Source organism: Trachurus japonicus, chromosome 8, assembly GCF_045865225.1.
Source record: "Trachurus japonicus isolate A0001 chromosome 8, Traja_1.0".
NCBI classification, from domain to species: Eukaryota; Metazoa; Chordata; class Actinopteri; order Carangiformes; family Carangidae; genus Trachurus; species Trachurus japonicus.
In genome coordinates, this window is record NC_140914.1 from 25,077,819 (window position 1) to 25,095,408 (window position 17,590).

The window sequence follows — 17,590 nt, forward strand, 5'->3', positions numbered from 1 at the left end:
CTCTAAAACCACACTGACTGTGAAACCTGTAGAATAAAAAGTCTGCAAGTCATTGATACAAACCTGCAGAGAACATATACACAACTGAATTCACAAAAGGTTATTTTTTGTATTTCTTTTTAGGCAGTGATGAAATTTGGTTGTGTTGATCATAGTCAACAATAAAAACAAAACCAAACCAATCTTCTGAATTCTTTTCTGAAACTTCAAGCATGAACCTGAATGAGCTCAGACCATGGTGTCTTCACACAATGAAGCTTCATTAAGATGCTGATGGGCCACGTTTAAAGTGAACTGCTCAAGAAAAGCAGTTAACACAACATAACTGATGGTGGAGGAGTTCTTTGTATAGTGTGTCATTTATCACACTTTAAAAATAAAAGATTAATCATACTTACTAAATGCTCTGCTTCAAAGTAAGAGCACTTGGTATAACTGCAGTGGAGTCAAAAGGTCAAAAATTCACAAGTAAAAAAACAAAACTTGGTAAATACAGACACTGGATAAATAAACTGTTGTACTGTGCCAAGGTAAATGTACTGTGTTGCTGTCCACGGCTGACTTTCAGTTCCCCACTCTAATCCTCATTAATAGGCCACGAGTTTTCCACTTTTTATTAATAACACGAGTGGTACAAATAATTGATATTTTAAGTCAAAACTCTGAGTAAGACCTCTAATCAAAATAAAAATCATTTATTAATACAAACACTCTGTTATACATTAACAGGAACAAATCCCACCCACTCAAAAAAGCTACACGGAGAAATGTGGATTTAACATCAGAATGTTTCCAGTAATTTCCAAAATGATTTATTAAAATAATGACATCACATTAGGTTAAAAAAAAAAAGAAGAAAAAAAAAGAAGCCAAAAATACACGCAATGAAGTAAAGACCAAGCCACTTGGGTCTATTGATTCGTTACAAAAAAATACAACCTTTGTAGTTTCAAACTACAAGGTTTTACTAGTTTCACAGGAGAAAGGAAAATGCTGTCCATACAACTCTTTATAAGAAAGGAAACCAAGTCAGATCTAGTGAGTAACGTGTAACATCAGCCTTCATATTGAGTGATGAGGATGAGGACTGGTACCACAGATTTAAAATAATAAAATAAAACAAAACAACTACTTAAAAACACAGGACTAAGCACTGACCAGACCACTGGAACAGACCACTAAATTCAGCCATAACTCTGCTCTGACACTGAAAAGTCCAGACATCTCATTTTGTGCCCACATGTGCCACATATAAACCAAAAGCAAATAAGAAGCAAACATGGAAAAGAGCACAGGCAAACTGTCAATAACTTTCTTTGGAGAAGGCTTCAGACACTGATGCGGGTGCTTGGTGCCCATGATTCACAGATAAGGGTCACAGTCTATCTGTACTGGTAATTCATGCTGCCGTCTCCTCGGCCGTAGCCCACTGGGTTGTGGTACTGAGAGTGGCTGTTGCTGAAGCCCTGGTTTCCTCCTCCGCCCTGTGAGGTGTAATTGGACTGGTTGTTGAAACCTAAAGGGGAAGAGGGAGACCGAGTGAGAATAAGGTTTAAAATTAGAACGGCACAAAGCAACTCAAGGTTATGTACACTTCCTGACCATGTGCTGCCCCTCTCTAATGCTGTATTCATGTTGCCATTTACAGTATGTTAGAGCACATGTAGCAAAGTTATTGTACCAACCCATACCATACCACACCTCCACCCCAAAGACTCAACATTGGTTGGGTTGTTCAATCCCTCCCCAAATCTAGTTTAACATATTCTTTCAACTATTCTTTAATCTGACAAAACACATTTCCTTTGTAACACATGCAAAGCTTTAGAATGGTTACTACAGCTTCAATGACTGACAGCTTGGTGGCAGACTGATGAGTTGTTGAGGGTGTTTCCCTGTGGCACTGAACTGGACAGTTAGGTATAGATAGATGAAGACTGACTAACTACCTTCACTCAGCCCATGTAAACCTGTAGTTTCTTCCGGCAGATACTGACTACATGTCCTCTCCTCTGGCACTGACATGATCCCTAACAAAATATAAACAAAAGTGTTTGATGAGATGAACCGTTTATCTGTAATATGAAAGTTTCATGGTATACCAGGTGATACATTGTTGTAACAACCACTGAATTAATCAATAAATAAATCACACACCATATAAACCGGACATTGTTTGATGTAGGCTACACGTTCAGCATTGATTGAATTTTCACTTTGGCATAAATTGAGCTTCTTGTTGTGCCTAACTCTCACTCATGACATTAGGTGGTTGATTATTAAAGAAGAATAATTTACATGAAAGATCATAACCTTAAAAATGTGAACTCACCTTCATAGCTGTAGTCTTGGCTACCTCCAGCGCCCCCTGTCACCTGGCTTGGATACGCAGTGCTGTACGAGTATCCGCCTGCTCCCCCCGGGTTCTGGTTGAAACTCTTTTTTCCCTGCCCGTAACCCTGGCCATACTGGTTATACGAGCCCTGCCCTGAGGGGCTGCTGGACTGGTAGCCCCCTGCAGATCCACTGTTTGCCCCGGGGGGACCGGGGAAGGGCGCCTTCCCCCCCTTGTGCATAGGGGGTTTCTTTTTGGGAGCCTTGGCGGCAGAAGTGGCAGTGTAGGCCCCGTCATTCTGGTAGTATGAACCATAGGAGCCCTGTGCTGATCCTGGTGCTGTGCTGGCTGGAGGGCCACCTGTTGGGCTGCTCGATGCCCCGGCTCCTCCATTTGTGCCGCCATTGTTGTAGTAATCTAGGAAATAACAGCATGGCACAAGCTTAAAATGAGCATCATTTATAATGGATGATGTATTTGAGTCATCTACTGCTTGTACTGTGTGCTACACTCTTGATTTAATTAAGTCAGACCCTGGAGTGAGACAGTAGTGAAGGATGACATTTATTAAAAAAACAAAAACAAATGACAAAACATATAAAAACAGCTAGAGCAAGAAGTCAGTCAAATTTCAGCCAGTCCGTGTGCAAACCTAGAGCCAACAGCCTCAGTCCATCAGTGTCTATCACTGTTACAGATGGGATCCTGCAACTACCACACACTGCCCACGTTAAGCCCATCATGCATTCAGTGTAGCTATGACTAAACAGTGTTGCTGATATGACACAGAAACAGCAGGTTTTACATAAACTGTATGGCCGTTTTTCCAAAGCAGGACAGAAAATACAAAATCAGCTTGATGAGTAAAAGTGACACGAAGGCATCTGAACAAGATTTAAAAAAAAACAAAAAAAAAAAACACTATTCATGATTTTTTTCAGCTTTCTCATCTAAGTAAACAGTATGAACACTGAGACCAGGCTGTGGCGGTCTTGACAAAAATCCAAAAAGGCAGTATGTTGTCCAACTCCCACGGGCTTTCACTTAATCATGATCCAGAAATCAAAGCCCCGTGCCACGTTCCCATGTTCGACACATGGAGGCAATCTACGATAAGTCGGCCCTGCGGTTTTGGGGAGGTCCAGGTGTTCGGGTACATCCACGGCAAGTTGAGAGAACAGAAGGCGACTTATGGCCACGTGCATGCAGTGGCAGACCGTCTCCCCGAGGTATCAGGACATGACAAGTGGATTGGCAAGATGGGGCGGAGACGTTGTTGTCACTTTTTTCCCAGGGTTGTGGACTTGGTGGTGAAGGGAGTTCATGATGCTGCTGGAACACTATTGTGTGTATTTTGTCCTTTTTTTTTTCTTTTTCTTAAATCCTCTCTAGAGGACTGTTTTTTGATTTTTCTAACACTGGGGAGGATCTATGTCGCAAACTCGTGGTAGCCATAGCAGTCTGAGACAAAGTCACCTAAAGAGTGAGACAGGGCAGAGAAGGGAAGAAAATATCAAAATTAGATTTGTTTATTTTTTCCTGCCATAAAGGCGGCAGTCAAATGACTCATTTGGTCAGATTGTGTTTTGAGTGATTTGTTGGGTTTTTTTTTTTTTTTTAGATTTCTCTGCTCCTGTCACGCTCAGGTAGGTCAGTCCTCAGAACAGGCTGCCAGAAGGAAGAAAAGGGGTTCTCATAAGAGGGGGCTTGTCAAAAACAGATTCAATCCTGTGGCTTAAAGCAGAGAAATGTAAAATCACTGAACTGGGAACATCCCAACATGTTTTTGTGTTCACATTGGCAAGAAACACCTTTCTGCATTGGGCAAGATTCTCTGTTCAGGTTGATTATAGCCGAGAGGTGGTACAGCGCTCTTTTTTCCCCCAGAATCCTGGGCAGATGCACCGTCCCGCCGCAGGACACATCATGTACACTGACACACTGGCTCAGACAATTGTTTGCATTCTCTCTCTTAGCAATGACAGCCTAACTGCAGCCCAGAGAACAGCACATATCCCATCAAACCAGGGTTAAAAACAATGAAATGAACACTCACTGTATCCAGAGTTGGCGTTGTTCCCATAACCGTATGTTCCAAAGCCGCCTGCAACGAGACACAAATTTAATATGACGCCATCTATCAATTAATCATGTCTGCTAAATTTTTACTAGTATACATATTTTGTATGCTGCAGCAGAAGTGTGTTTTTACCTCCTTGTCCGTAGCCTCCTCCATTATTAAAACCCCTGCCCCTTCCGCGACCTCGTCCTCCTCTCCCTCTGCCTCTGGGTGAGGCGGGGTCTCCACCTCCGGAGGCTCCCATCATGCCAAAACCTGGAGCGTGCTACAAGACAAAACAACACTCACTGAAGGGTTGGTGAATCTTCTTCATGATGACTATCATTAAGGCAAAGCTGAAAATTTCGTGTTCCTCGTTTGTCACTGTATAAATTCCATATAAACCTTTGTAGCACATAATTGTGGATATGGAGTTTTAGATTCAAGATCTTAGGTAGGCGTTTCCCCACTGAAGTCTGTATTCGGTTTAACTGGGTGCTTACCATGGGTGGTCCCTTTTTCTTTTTAGCAGCCTCGCCCACGGAGCCTTCGGGGAAGAGTCGCTCCAAAGCAGCCAGGGCAGCGTAAGCCTTCGCCACCTTCTTATTGGATCCCGTTCCCTGGAACTTCTGACCGTCGATCTCCACCTCCATGACGAAGCGTTTGTCGTGGCTGCCGCCAGTCTCTGAGATGAGCTCGTACTTGAGGCCACGGCGCTTCTCATTCAGCTCCATCACGGGGTTTTTACCGTGTTTAGTCAGGATTGGTCCCTGTTGTCGGGCAGACTGACAGGTGAGGGGAGGGGCCGTCAGTAATATGAGAGCCTTTAGTAGGACAGGAAAAAACACAAACACGCAAAGGGAGTAGCTTTATACCTCGGCAGCATCAGTAGTGTCTGCAGTGGCTGCTCCTGGGGCAGCCGCTGTTGTTTCAATAGGTGCAACTTCTGGCCTCAATTCCTCCACGGTGACCGCTGCCTCCTCTTGTTTTATTGTCTCGGCAGTCTTTAGCTCCACTCCTGTGGGCAGACCCATGTCCTGCAGGACCTGAAATTGTGCACAAAGGTTCAGTGCTGTTTAAATATCAAGGTAAAGTAAATAAGAACCACGTTGTAGAGGGGAAAACCGAGGGCAGAGGAAAGATGTGCTCACCTTAACAGCTACATGTAGCTTGGCAGTGCGCTTGGATGGACCAGAGGCCTCGAAGGTCTTGCCGTCCACTTCTACAGCCATGGTGAAGACCGGTACATGAACCGGACCGGTCTGAGATATCAGTTTGTACTGGAGACCTGGCTTCAGCTGGTTGAGCCTCATCAGAGCGTTCATGGCCTGAGGAGGCTCGGCCTTCTCCTCTGGAGCTGGTGGAAAAGACAAGAGAGATGGTGTTTGATGGGAAAAAGTCTTCATTTAACCATGTTGATCACATGTCCTGTCTTACAGGAAAGTTTTGTGAGAACCTAAGCAGCCTTGAAGATAGTGGAGGTATGCAAACAGTTTTGAGAGGTTATTTTCCACCACCCCACCAAGTGTACTACTGACATCACCCAGACGTGGCCTTATACTTTCAAAATGGACCTTGATCCCACGTTGTCCACAGTAACCAATCTCTAGCTTGAGAGAACACGACCTCCCCCATCACATCCCCTCTGCTTTAATGTTTGGGTTAATGAAATCTTAACAGACCGTGCTGATATACAGAGAAGTTGTAATTGTTGTACTGACCTGAGTGAAACACTCTCAGCACACCTCCTTCAAATGCTTCTTTATACACAGGTGTTGTATTACAACCTGTAGAGCCAAACTTTGCTTAGAGAAACATCTGACTGTCCATTGCCGACACACTGCCGCGTTACAGACAGTGAGTCCTTTAGAATACGTTCTGACCTCTGCCTAGCAGGGAACTATAAAATTCATGCTGATGTGGGAATCATTGATTTGTATGAACGTGTCAACAAATAAAAGAGCACTTACATTTCTTCTGTAGTTTTTTCTTCTTCTTATTGGGACTCTTGTCATCAGTTCCCTCCTCCTCCTCAATAGGCCTTTTCATTGGTGGAGCATATGCCGTACTGGGTGGGATTTGCACTGAATCACACACACACACACAAAGATGAGTCATATAAATTTTCGAGTACACCTACACCGTAACAATAATGATCATCAGGATCTGTGTGGCTGTTGTGGATTCTATATCAACAGCTAAGCTGGTCCTGTTTACCTGTGTAATCAATTGGAGTCTCACTACGAGGTTTCTTGGGCATCTTAGAGGGGAGGGGATCCATTCCAAGCACTTTGTGAAGCTGTCCAAATGCTGACAGCCTTAAGGCATGCTGGAGACACAACAGGGAGTGTTAACCTCACATTTGATTGATGGCGATTGCGCGCACACACACAAAATTGCACATAACTCACTTGTGCACTTGCTGTAATGTCTTCTCTCTGCTGCTGATCCAAGTGTCCAATAGCATCTGTGGGCTCCTTCTCACATGGATCAGAGATTCCAGCACCATCTGTAAGACACAGGAATCACAGCTTTGGATTAGAAAAAAAACTGAACACGTAAACTAAAATAGTGCAGTTATAATATATATGACTCATACACAGTATGTTTGTTATATAGAGTTTGGAAAGACACTCACACGCACCTGCCATGAGGATTCCTGAAGCCAGACACTCCAAGACTCTCCTCAGAGCTTCTCCTGCCCCCATGGGCCGGTTCCCTGTGCCAATGGCTTTCTCACAGATCAGCTCCAGAGGCTGCACAGCAGGGAAAGAGGGACACTGTGTTTGAGGATGCTATTTTTAAGCTTGGCAAGTAACACAGAGAGATTCTAGGTCACTGCGTTAGATTGTATCTCTGCTGTGATAGCTGTGATGGTGGCGCCTTGTTTTTCCGTCTCTAGGAAGACAAAGGTTTATCGAATAGATGTGTTCGGGTTGATAAAGAGGGCTTTGCAGTTTTTGAGCGGCCAATCAGTTAAATCTCCATCCTACACATTTAACAGCTTAAGTAGAGGAGCTTCAAAAATGCCTTTTTTGGCGTGTTGAAGCTGAACAGAGGATGTTTTTATTTACCCAGCCACGAAGCGGTGCCCATGTGGGGACGCGGGCGCACAGGTCCCTCAGAATCCGGATGACAATGACACAGGAGCGGAGTCCATTAGCTCTGGCCTGGAGACATAAGCGGGGAGGGGGGAGGGAGGGGCACGGGGAGGACAAGCAGCCTTAGTCAAAGAGCAAGAACGTGTGCAGCGTAAAGCAAGATAAACATCCAAATTAATGGAAATAAATCAAAATGAAGCCACACAGACTAACAGCTTAGCTTTGTCATTATGGGAAATGTCCGGAGAAGGTGGAAGTTAGAATAATGTTTAATAACTCTGTTGGAAGATCCTACTGATAACCTCTCAGGTTCGTGGCTGTGAGCCAATAGCCAACATGATTGATGGTGACGTCATCAGACATAAGACATCTCTATCTACGGGGAAAAACATGCATATCACTGAAGATCAAGAGGAAGAGAGTGAACAAAGCTACCTCAAACTTAACACCAGCTTTAATGTGAGAACCAGGTGAATTACTCAAAAGAGGAGCGTGCTGATTGGTGCTGTCGTTGAGAGGGGTAATGGTTAAGTTAGTGACAGTTAAAAAAAAAAACTATGACTCGAGGTGCAATATTCCTGTTGACTTTGTGGCACACGGAGTAACAGAAACAGCCAGAGAGCAGGAAAAAAGTTGAGGCCACATACTCTACAAAAAACAAGCTGCAGAGATGGAGCACTGATTGTTATAGTGTGGAAAGCCAAAGATGACACAGGCCACAATACTATGATGAGTTTTTACCGACATGGTTCACTATGAAAAAACATTGTCTCTCCAAAACTACAGAATGGGGTAGCAAAAAGTGCTCTACGAATATAGCTTGCATTAATGTGAAAATAACAACAACTCACACCAACGCTGACAGTTTAGAAATATTGCACCTGGATACATGACGTATTAGTCCCAGATTTTTTTTTGTTGCAGATTGAGTTAAGCAGCTCTGTGGGAGAGTAATGAACTCAGGGACTAAAAAAGCAGCAATGAACATCTTTTAAAAAATGGCACTGCAGTAGAACCTGTTAAGTGAGCAAAGCAACTCTACAACAGTGTAATGACAAAGGTTTCCTAAGAAACAAACATTCAGATCATCAGATATTACTACAGGAAGTACACTTCAAAAGAGTAAATAAAGAAAAAAAAAACACATGGAACGCCCAAATAAATAACAAAAGAACATACAGCATAGAACCAAACTCAAAACTACTTCTGTTTTAAGACAAATAAAGACAAGATCCAAACCTGGAACCACTTAGCGTGGCGGAGAGACGCCAAGGCAGTTAGGCATTTCTGCCTGTCCAGAACATCCGGGGGATCGTTGACTGAAAGCGTTTCTATTGGCAGGTGGAATAAGAAGACAAGGTACAGTTTGACCAAGGGGAGTTCTGTCAGCCGGCCAGGGGGAACACAGGCAGCCTTCCCAAACCACAGGCTGGAGGGGGAAGGGGAGGGGGGCCCCTCCACTGGAGAACCATCAAAACGCTCTCAACCTCCCAGTTTATTATTGTTTTGCACGACCCGGCACATAATGATTTAACTTAAAACCCAACCGGAACGACAGCATTGTAAAGTGGGTTAAATCTGTACTTGGTAAAAAATAAAAATCTTTTTTTTTTTAATGTAAAAAAAGCCGTAGTATTAAATAAAAAAAATTACATTTATCAAGAATGATTGGTTGTATCAAATGGGAGGTTGTCTCTCCATGGTTGCTTCAGCTCAAATGGACGCTTGAGTGCTTAAAAAAATGTGTGCTTTTCTTTGCTGGCGCTAACAGGAGGTAGAGCCCCTCCCCTTTGCCCTTTATACTGGGTACACTGCACTTTGCCCCTTCCGAGACAGAGAGCGGCCAGTTGGTCAAAGGTCCAGCGTCCCTAAAAATTGACAAACTAGAAGGCTTGACAGAGAGAATCAGAATTGGAACCACAGGCAGAAGTTATCAGATGCACAAAAAGTGGGTATTGAAACAAGTCCACACTGCAGCAAAACTGATGGCTTCAGAAAACAAAAGACCCAAACTGGGCATCACTGTTAGCACAGCGCTACAGATAAGGTCAAGGTTTGACACCTGCTGAAGCAGCTGATAAGATCTCTGGAACAGAATATCAGCTCACTTTGGTTTTGTATAGCTACAATTAAACCTCATTATTATAAACATAGTCTATTGCTACCTAACAACTGGGACCGACGCCAGTTTTGAGAGGGACTGGAGACAAATGCAGACTCTCAAAGTGTCCCTTGTCGTTATCTGTAACCCTGAGCCTTCCCTGCTAAGCAAACATCAGAGACAGTCAATAGCCCACTGCTGGGTCTTACAACCAAGGACAGTTTCACCTCATGTTTTGCTACTCATTTTTGCTGCAATGCAAACCGTTCATCATCAATGATAAAACACATGCAAACAAAGTGGTCTCTCTTTTTTTTTTTTTGTCTTTGGTTAAATTCTCAGTAAGCCTTCATTTCGTTGGTGACCTTGATCATTAAAAGGGAAGAGAAAGCCATGTCTTCAGCAGTAAGTTTAACTACCTGCCCTATACTGTATATTGGGCCATCAAAAATGTACAATTACATTACATGGAACTACGAGAGTGGCTAGAGAGCTATAAGCATAGCACAGTTTCGTTATGTGACTGCATTTCTTGTCCCCTAGCTCCATTGAAGGCCCAATAAACAATATCTGTCTAGCCTGTTTGCCTGCCTGCCTGGCCTCCCTACCGGAGGCAGGGCGCCACTGGAACCCTGGGGCCTTTGGCGAGGGAGCTTACCTCCAGCAGCAGCCCTCTCCATCTCCTCACGAACCACAGGAGACGTCAGGTGAATGGTGAGGGTGAGAGGGGGCTCCTTGGCATTCTTGATGACGATGCTGGCCTCCCGGATGTGCTGGGTCACCACATACTTGTCCTCCATGATCTGCTGTGAGAGAGCGGTTCGTCAAGACCGAAAGCCATTTATCTCTCATGTCAAAACATGCAGCCAGGGATCATTCATAATCACAGTATGCTACCATAGTTGTAAAAAATAGATGGATATACTGGTTTTACATGGTATGTTGACACAGAAAATAAATTGCACAACAGGTATCAAATCAAGTTTATTGTCATTCCGCTGTAGAGTAGTGCAGATGAAATGAGAGAGTGTGGTTCAGTGGTTCAGCATTTGAACAGCTTGTGGAAGGAAGCTGCTGATCAGTCTGGTGGTTCTGCATTTTACAAACATATGTTTGAGGTAATGTAATAACTTTTATATGTTATATTTATAGTGAACTTTACTTGTAGTTGATAATAATAAGTAATAGATTTTGCAGAGTCTTCATCTTTTTCCTTCCCAGGAGATGTGTAGCTGTATTTTTGTCTTATCTCAGAGGAGCTTGTGCTCATTGACAGAATACATTAACTGCTATTTTGTTGATGTGCGTGTGTGCTACAGGAGCTCATTTGCTGGCCATTAATATACTTTGACATTGACATGATCATAGATGACTGAATGGTACAGTTAGCACAATACTTGTGGTGTTGTACATTGTGGCTTCTTTCCTTTCATCTCCTTTAATATAATGATGGCTCATGATATCAAGGCTCTGTGTGTGTTTTTCCTTCATTGACCATCTTTTCTTTATTCTGAAAAATAACTACACACACACACACACACACACACACACACACACACAACTGAACTGCTTTCTGCAGCTCCGGGGGAGTTTCTCTGTGTGTGCACCAGGCAGCCATTAAGGCTGAGGAAATCTCAGGCCAACAAAATTCAAAGGCTGATCTGCTGAGAAGTTCCCTTAGGCCAGTGGAGTGATCCCTAAATGAACCTATCATAATCATTAATAGATTGTGGCACTAATTAAAGTGATAGTTAAGATGAAATGAAAAGACACAGTGAGCGAAAGAGCAATTATAGTTTGTTGATAGCCTTAGAGTTAATTGGAAAAACAATAATTGTTGCCATGTGGTTGTTGTATGCCTCCCAACAGCCAACTTGTGGTCACAATCTTCCCTCACTGAGTGTTTGAGTTTAATTGTCTCGTGGTTATCTTATGGGAAAAGGAGAGGGTTTATGGGGTCATTGAACTTGGCCTTTGATCAGTGAAACCTAAAGTCACTTCATCCTTTTGAGTGACGGTGGTTTGTGCCCAATATAGAGATACTCCCCCAAGGTGTTACTAAGCTATCATGTTCACACGAATGACCTCCTACACAAGGTCATTTTAGAACAACATGGCAGGTTGGGAGCCAAGTTGGACACAAGGGAGCTCATTTGATAAACACAGAAAGCCAATGTCACATTGATGGCTGAAGCTAAAAGTGGCCGGTGTTTGGATTAACCTGCAGCAAAACAGTGGAGTGAAGGATCAACTACCACAACCTCACCAAACATCTCCAGCTGGCAGTGATGACATCAACAATCTGTACATCCTGACTCAGGAGATCAAATACTGTGATATACACAGAATGTTGCAATAGCATCCTTGTTAGGATACTAGAAACATCACACACCACGATATACCGGAGGGCTTGACACTTAATTCCTCCCCAAGGAGCTCATGTGCCTCCGTGTTGAAAAATGAGGGAGTGCATGAAGAGCTTTAGGGGTGCAATGAAATTATGTCCACAGCATAAATGGCCTGAACCCCTTTATAATGAGGCTGTTCTTCTTAGTTCACAATGCCAAAAAAAAAGCCCACGCAGTTCAATTTAAACAGAGAAAGTGATGTCTGGTCAGTGTATGAGGAGTATAGAAGACCTTATTTTAATAGCTCAATGCCTCTTTTCTGTTATATCTCTCACTTCATTAGCCACTGTATAAATACTCTGTTTTGTTGATGAGTCTTCTTCTCCACTGTCGTGCCTCTTTGGGTAAAGCACTTCTGATTCTTGAAATATTTTAACAATGACTTTCTGGTTTGGTCTGTAAAATGCTTCACTCAGCAGGAGCTACAGTCTTTTAATAACTGCAAGGTATTTTTTGAGAAATGTTCTTTTAAGGTGGCATATAATATAATACATTTTTTATACTGTCCAATATCAAGCAAACAGCACAGGTGTGGTGATGTGATTTGGCACAAGTAACTGACTGAGCTTTGTTCTTACCTTCAGCTGTGTAACAAGATTTTCAGACACTTTCTTCAGCAGACTGATGGTGGGCTTGTCCTTACAGAGGAGCACCAGCTCCAGATCCAGGTCTCCCTTCAGTAGTAGTCCTTTGGCAACCAGGCCCACCCTCATTACACCACGCAGAGAGCGGGTGGCCTGATCTTTGTGCTCACTTTCAAGAAAAAGAAGAAGATATGTGGTAAGGAAAGAGGCATTTGACAATTTCTTACAAACTGACCTCCTTTTTTGTAACTGCTCATGAGACAAAGACACCTCACCTGTCCTTATCAGTGTCTGTGCCATCAGAGTCTGACTTGGATGTCCCTTTCTCCTGTTTATCCAGCCAGTCAGATACGGCCTTGAGGGCCCGCTCTGTGTACGATACCATGTTCTGTACATTTTCCAGCTCCTCCTGAGTTGGATAGATGGCAGAGTGTTTGGCCATGACGTGGCGGTCATCATTCATGAAGACGCGCATGGAGCGGTGGCGCATTGGAGGAGGCTAGTGGTGGGGGGGAAAAAAACAATACTGTGAATTAGGAAGAAATGGGAGGGAGTTTCCTGCTGTGGAGGGGTTAGCATCAACTAGTTCACACCAAATAACTGTCTAAATAACGCATGACAACAGCATCCAGGCAGGGTGTTGTACACTCTGTCGTGGGGCAAAGCTAAATCTGACATCTGCCTTGATAATGCACCAATGCCTCGCTGTGCTCCGAGTTATCCTGAGAGAATTAAACAACAGATCATTACTAATTATACAACAGAAGCCTGTCTCACAAAGCAGGATTACCGATTTATCTGTATCGGTGGACAGAATAACACCCAGAGCCAGCTCTCTCAACTTCAATCCATTTTGTAGATTTGAAAGGGTTCCAGGTTTTTATTCAGATGAGTTATTCATCTAACTTCATTAATCCCTCTTTACGAGGTATTTATAAAGAGTTAAAACAGGTTCTACTTCTTGATAATGAAAGCTGTACTTCCTCTGTCACTTACTTGCTTTGATTAATTAAAACACTGAATAAGAAGGCCCCATGTCTAGGCCAAGCTTCTAACACCAGTGATTACACAAGGCGAGCGTATGTGCAGGCAGCCAAAGCCAATTTAGAGGAGAGCTGTGATGTGGAAGCTGCAGCATGTGTTCCTAAAGCCCTAGGCAGACTGGAATGACAAAACACTGGCACCACCAGCTCTGTGGATTGAATTAGATGTGACACATCAAGTTGTCCTGTTAATAGTGATATTTAGCAAGAAGACCGGTCTGCTTTGCCTTTCTGTCGGTTGCAAGACAAATAAGAATCACGTAACTTAAAATAAAAACAAAGGCCAAAATGAAATCATTACCATTGTTGCTTGAGAAAACTGTGGAGTCTTAGTCAGTATATTCAGTGAATGGCAGCGCTGAAAAAGGATGTTCTCTGCAGCAGATGAGTGATGGCGTCCGTCTGTACAGGAGAACAAACAAACACATTTCAACAGAGTTTAACAGTGAGACGGGATTCAGTGAGTGAGCCAAATGAAAATTAGATACCCTACAAAAGATGAGGGGGTGGGGGGGATACATATTCGAACTGATTTATTTGGCCATGCAGGATGTTGTCTAAATATTTCCCAAACCGGAAACTCTGAAAAAGGTGATACACTTCCCACTCAGGAATGTCTGTTTATTTCTCACAGAAATAAAAGTGATTACCAGCTGCAGCAGCATAAGAAGGTCGCTGGCACAGCAACACATGCCTCAGGGACAAAGCGCAGACCTACTTTCACTGGCAGAAATGTGTTTATTGTAAGAAATGAAGCTTTACATCATGCATGAACTAGTCCACATGCACAACTTATACACATTTATATCATTAGCAGCACATGAAGAGATGGGTGATCTTTCTGACTACACATTGAAGAAGAGACAATCAAGTGCAGTCCACTTATATCAGACTGGACTCAAAATATAAGTCAGTCAAATTACCTTCAAAAACGATTGCATGTTCATTTATGCTGGTGCAAATTATGAGGACTGCAACGAAATGATGTGATCAGAGAGAGAAAGGCTTATTCATCGTCGTGACACGCCCACAGTGATCAGATATCCTGCTGCAAAGTAAGGCAACTCACTGCATTACAACGACGACTATAGTCTCCAGTTGCAGCCAAGGCAAATGTGGTTGAAACTATAAAGAGCATCAGCATCAGCCCAGTTGTTATGTCCCAGTCAACAAGTTATTAAGCATTGGGACCAAAGCCAACATGAACCTGCTGCTGCTGTGATCTACAAGCTAATGGCTCACCTGTTAAACCTGCGCAGACATAACTTCTACGTCAGGGGACAGGGAGTTATAGCAGACAACCCTGGGACCCAGACCACCACTCATACACCAGGAGAATTTAAAAACAGACGCCATTTTAGTTGAGTAGAGCCTGGCCGGTGTCGGCAGCTAGCTAACAACCCCCACAAAAAACGGGTCACCCATCGTCAAAAGCTGCGCCATGCCGACATTCCTGCCAAGCCGCAAAACGCAAGAATACCACCGTCTAAATCCTTTTTCCTACCGTTTCTATCATATGTGGAGGCAGAAATAAGAAAAGGACATTTGGTAGAAAATCCGAGTCCACATTTGGATATTGGTCTGCTGCCTCCAGACACCAAAATGGTCGAGACGAGACCGAGACCCCATTGAACGCTCAGCAACAGTTAGCTCGTAGCATGTTAGCTTAGCCAAACAAAGCCAGACAGACCCGTAAACAAAGCGCGCAGTAATGAAGACACCGGAGAACAGTTACGGGCTTCGTCGGTGCCTTTGCAGCTCAGTGACCGGTCAGTAACTAATTAGCGTCGTTGTGAGCACTAACATCATTGATATATTTGTTACTCACCGCGGTGTTTCCCCTGCTAACGGACGATGCTGCTCGGTCTCTCCTCAGCTCGGCAGCAGCACCAGCGGCGGCGGACAGAGAGGGAGCAAATGGAAACGCCTGAGAGCGAGGACGCTGATTGGATGGACGCCGCACGTGACTGCTCTCCTATTGGCTACAGAGGCTGACGGTACCGAACCAGGGGGCGTGGCTACAAATGGTGGCGTTGACTGGAGGTGACAGATTAAACCAGAGCTGCAGGTTGGTTATATCAGTCAATGACATCATAATTAATTTATTACCCTGATAAAACTGCATGCTTTATGTAGGGAAAAAGTCATAATGCTGTCGTTCGGAAAACTGATGAAAATGATAACATGTCATATATGGACCTGGGTTTTTGTATTTTAAATTGAAATGGACAAGTAGGCCCAGCTAGATTATGTAGGCTAGTGAACATTTTTTTCAAAATTTAGTTAATTGCTCTTTGACATTTGTAGTATTATACACCTTAACTTTCTTACTTTATTATCTTAAAGCAGAAGTAAGCGATCCGGTCGTTTTGGCTAACTTCTTGTCAGCAGATGGAGTTAGCAGTCCCCGCCCTCGTCCCTACGTCACTGCATGCATGCGCATCCCTTGGCTGCACACACAGAGAGGACCGCCCCTTTATGCCGTTCTCTCTCCTCATTGGATAAAGGTTGTAGGATACAAGGAAAGTTTTCTCCTCAGCTTATAGCAGAGCAGAGTGACTGACGGACCAAACACTCTATATAAGTGATTGCTGTCGGAAGATGTAACTATTTAAGACTTATATTAACACAAACATTCCGCTTACTTCTGCTTTAAATTATTGTATGTTCTTCTTTGTATGTATGCCTTTTCTGGACAGATGCTCTAATTCATGGGTTCCATATTTTGCTTAGAAGTCATCCGACCTAATGGGATATGTATGGTTTAATATGACTGAATGATCCTGTTGTCTTCTCTAATGGGTAAGAGACATGGGATAGAGGATATGGTTTTCTGCTAGTCTAAATGTTAAAAGGTCATGTCAGAGGTCACTGGCCATCTGGACGGGAGGTTCCTCTCTGTCTGGAGAAGGTGGAGTGTTGGAGATAAGACAACATATAAAAAGGAAGGTTTTTGAGTTGAGATCGGGAGATCTCATATTGGCACCAGAGATGCTATAGGATTCGACATTTTTTGTACACTGTTCTTCTTGTAAATAAACTCTTTTTGAATACGAGTGAAGGCGTGTCAGCGGTGACCCCTTCTTTTCATCAACACATCAATATACCACACACTCAAAAAGAAGAACGCTTTGTGTTTAAATTTTATTTTTTGTATTTCATAATGAAAATCAAATAAACCAGTGATATTTTGTTTTTGAATTCCCATTCATCAAAAGAAAATCCAATGACCAAAAGATACACTGACCCCTTTAGCAGCTTTTTTTTTTTTTTTAATTTTATTCTCAAGTCCAACATCAGCTGCCTCACAGGACACAAGGTCAGACTTTTCCTCCACAGGAACACCTTTTTATATTGACCACATAGCAGCTGATGTGAATGAGCTTCAAATTCTCTGTGTAATTATTTTTACAAGTATGAAGTCATAGCACAGTGATTGATTTGTAAGACAATGTCATTGGTGTAAAGGATTTTAGCAGCAGCAGAGCAGCAGGAATGACTTGGAAGTGCCTGCTGGTTGATAATTCATACTTATTCTGTTGTCTGAACAGAACACAGATTAAAAACATGTCACAAGAAAAGCTTTATTGGAAATTTAACTGTGTTTAAATATGTGAGTGCATAGAGAGGGATAAAAAAGCTTTCGCGTCTGGTCAATTCTTTCAAAGTTCAGGCAACAGATCTTTGCACTGACCGCCCAATCAGGAGGTGAAACTCATTCTCGCATGGAAAACAGGGTAAAGACAAGAGCAACATTATCCCAACTCCACATGTAAAATATCAGAATCATCAGTGTGCATGGAAATCTGAAGATGCATGGGTGGCTTCAAGTCTAAAGTGCTATATAAGAGCAGTCTATATATAAAACATAGAAATCCAAAGGAATGTTTCCTCAGGGCATGTCTCTCAGTAGATGGTTTAGTGTAATCTCTATGAGGCAGGTGAGGGGGAACAGCACA

General features: G+C 43.1%; 1 protein-coding gene across 4 annotated transcripts; it reads right to left on the reverse strand.

Annotated features, from left to right (window-relative positions):
• Positions 1-679: 679 nt before the first annotated feature.
• ilf3b (interleukin enhancer binding factor 3b) lies at positions 680-15,517 on the reverse strand. Of its 4 annotated transcripts, none has more exons than XM_085784926.1 (18): positions 15,460-15,517; positions 13,933-14,033; positions 12,864-13,087; positions 12,583-12,757; positions 10,255-10,399; positions 8,735-8,826; positions 7,469-7,564; positions 7,039-7,150; positions 6,806-6,903; positions 6,612-6,723; positions 6,365-6,478; positions 5,546-5,751; positions 5,270-5,440; positions 4,898-5,179; positions 4,548-4,680; positions 4,392-4,439; positions 2,333-2,752; positions 680-1,516 (listed from the first exon to the last, which is right to left on the reverse strand). In XM_085784926.1, exons 2-18 carry the CDS (start codon positions 13,933-13,935, stop codon positions 1,383-1,385), a joined length of 2,565 nt encoding a protein of 854 aa, XP_085641052.1. In that variant the 5' UTR covers positions 13,936-14,033; positions 15,460-15,517; the 3' UTR covers positions 680-1,382. The 4 variants fall into 4 exon arrangements, with proteins under 4 accessions (XP_085641052.1, XP_085641050.1, XP_085641054.1 ...); XM_085784924.1 differs by having other exon boundaries at positions 10,255-10,402; XM_085784928.1 differs by lacking the exons at positions 680-1,516; positions 2,333-2,752 and adding an exon at positions 3,717-3,811.
• Positions 15,518-17,590: the final 2,073 nt, after the last annotated feature.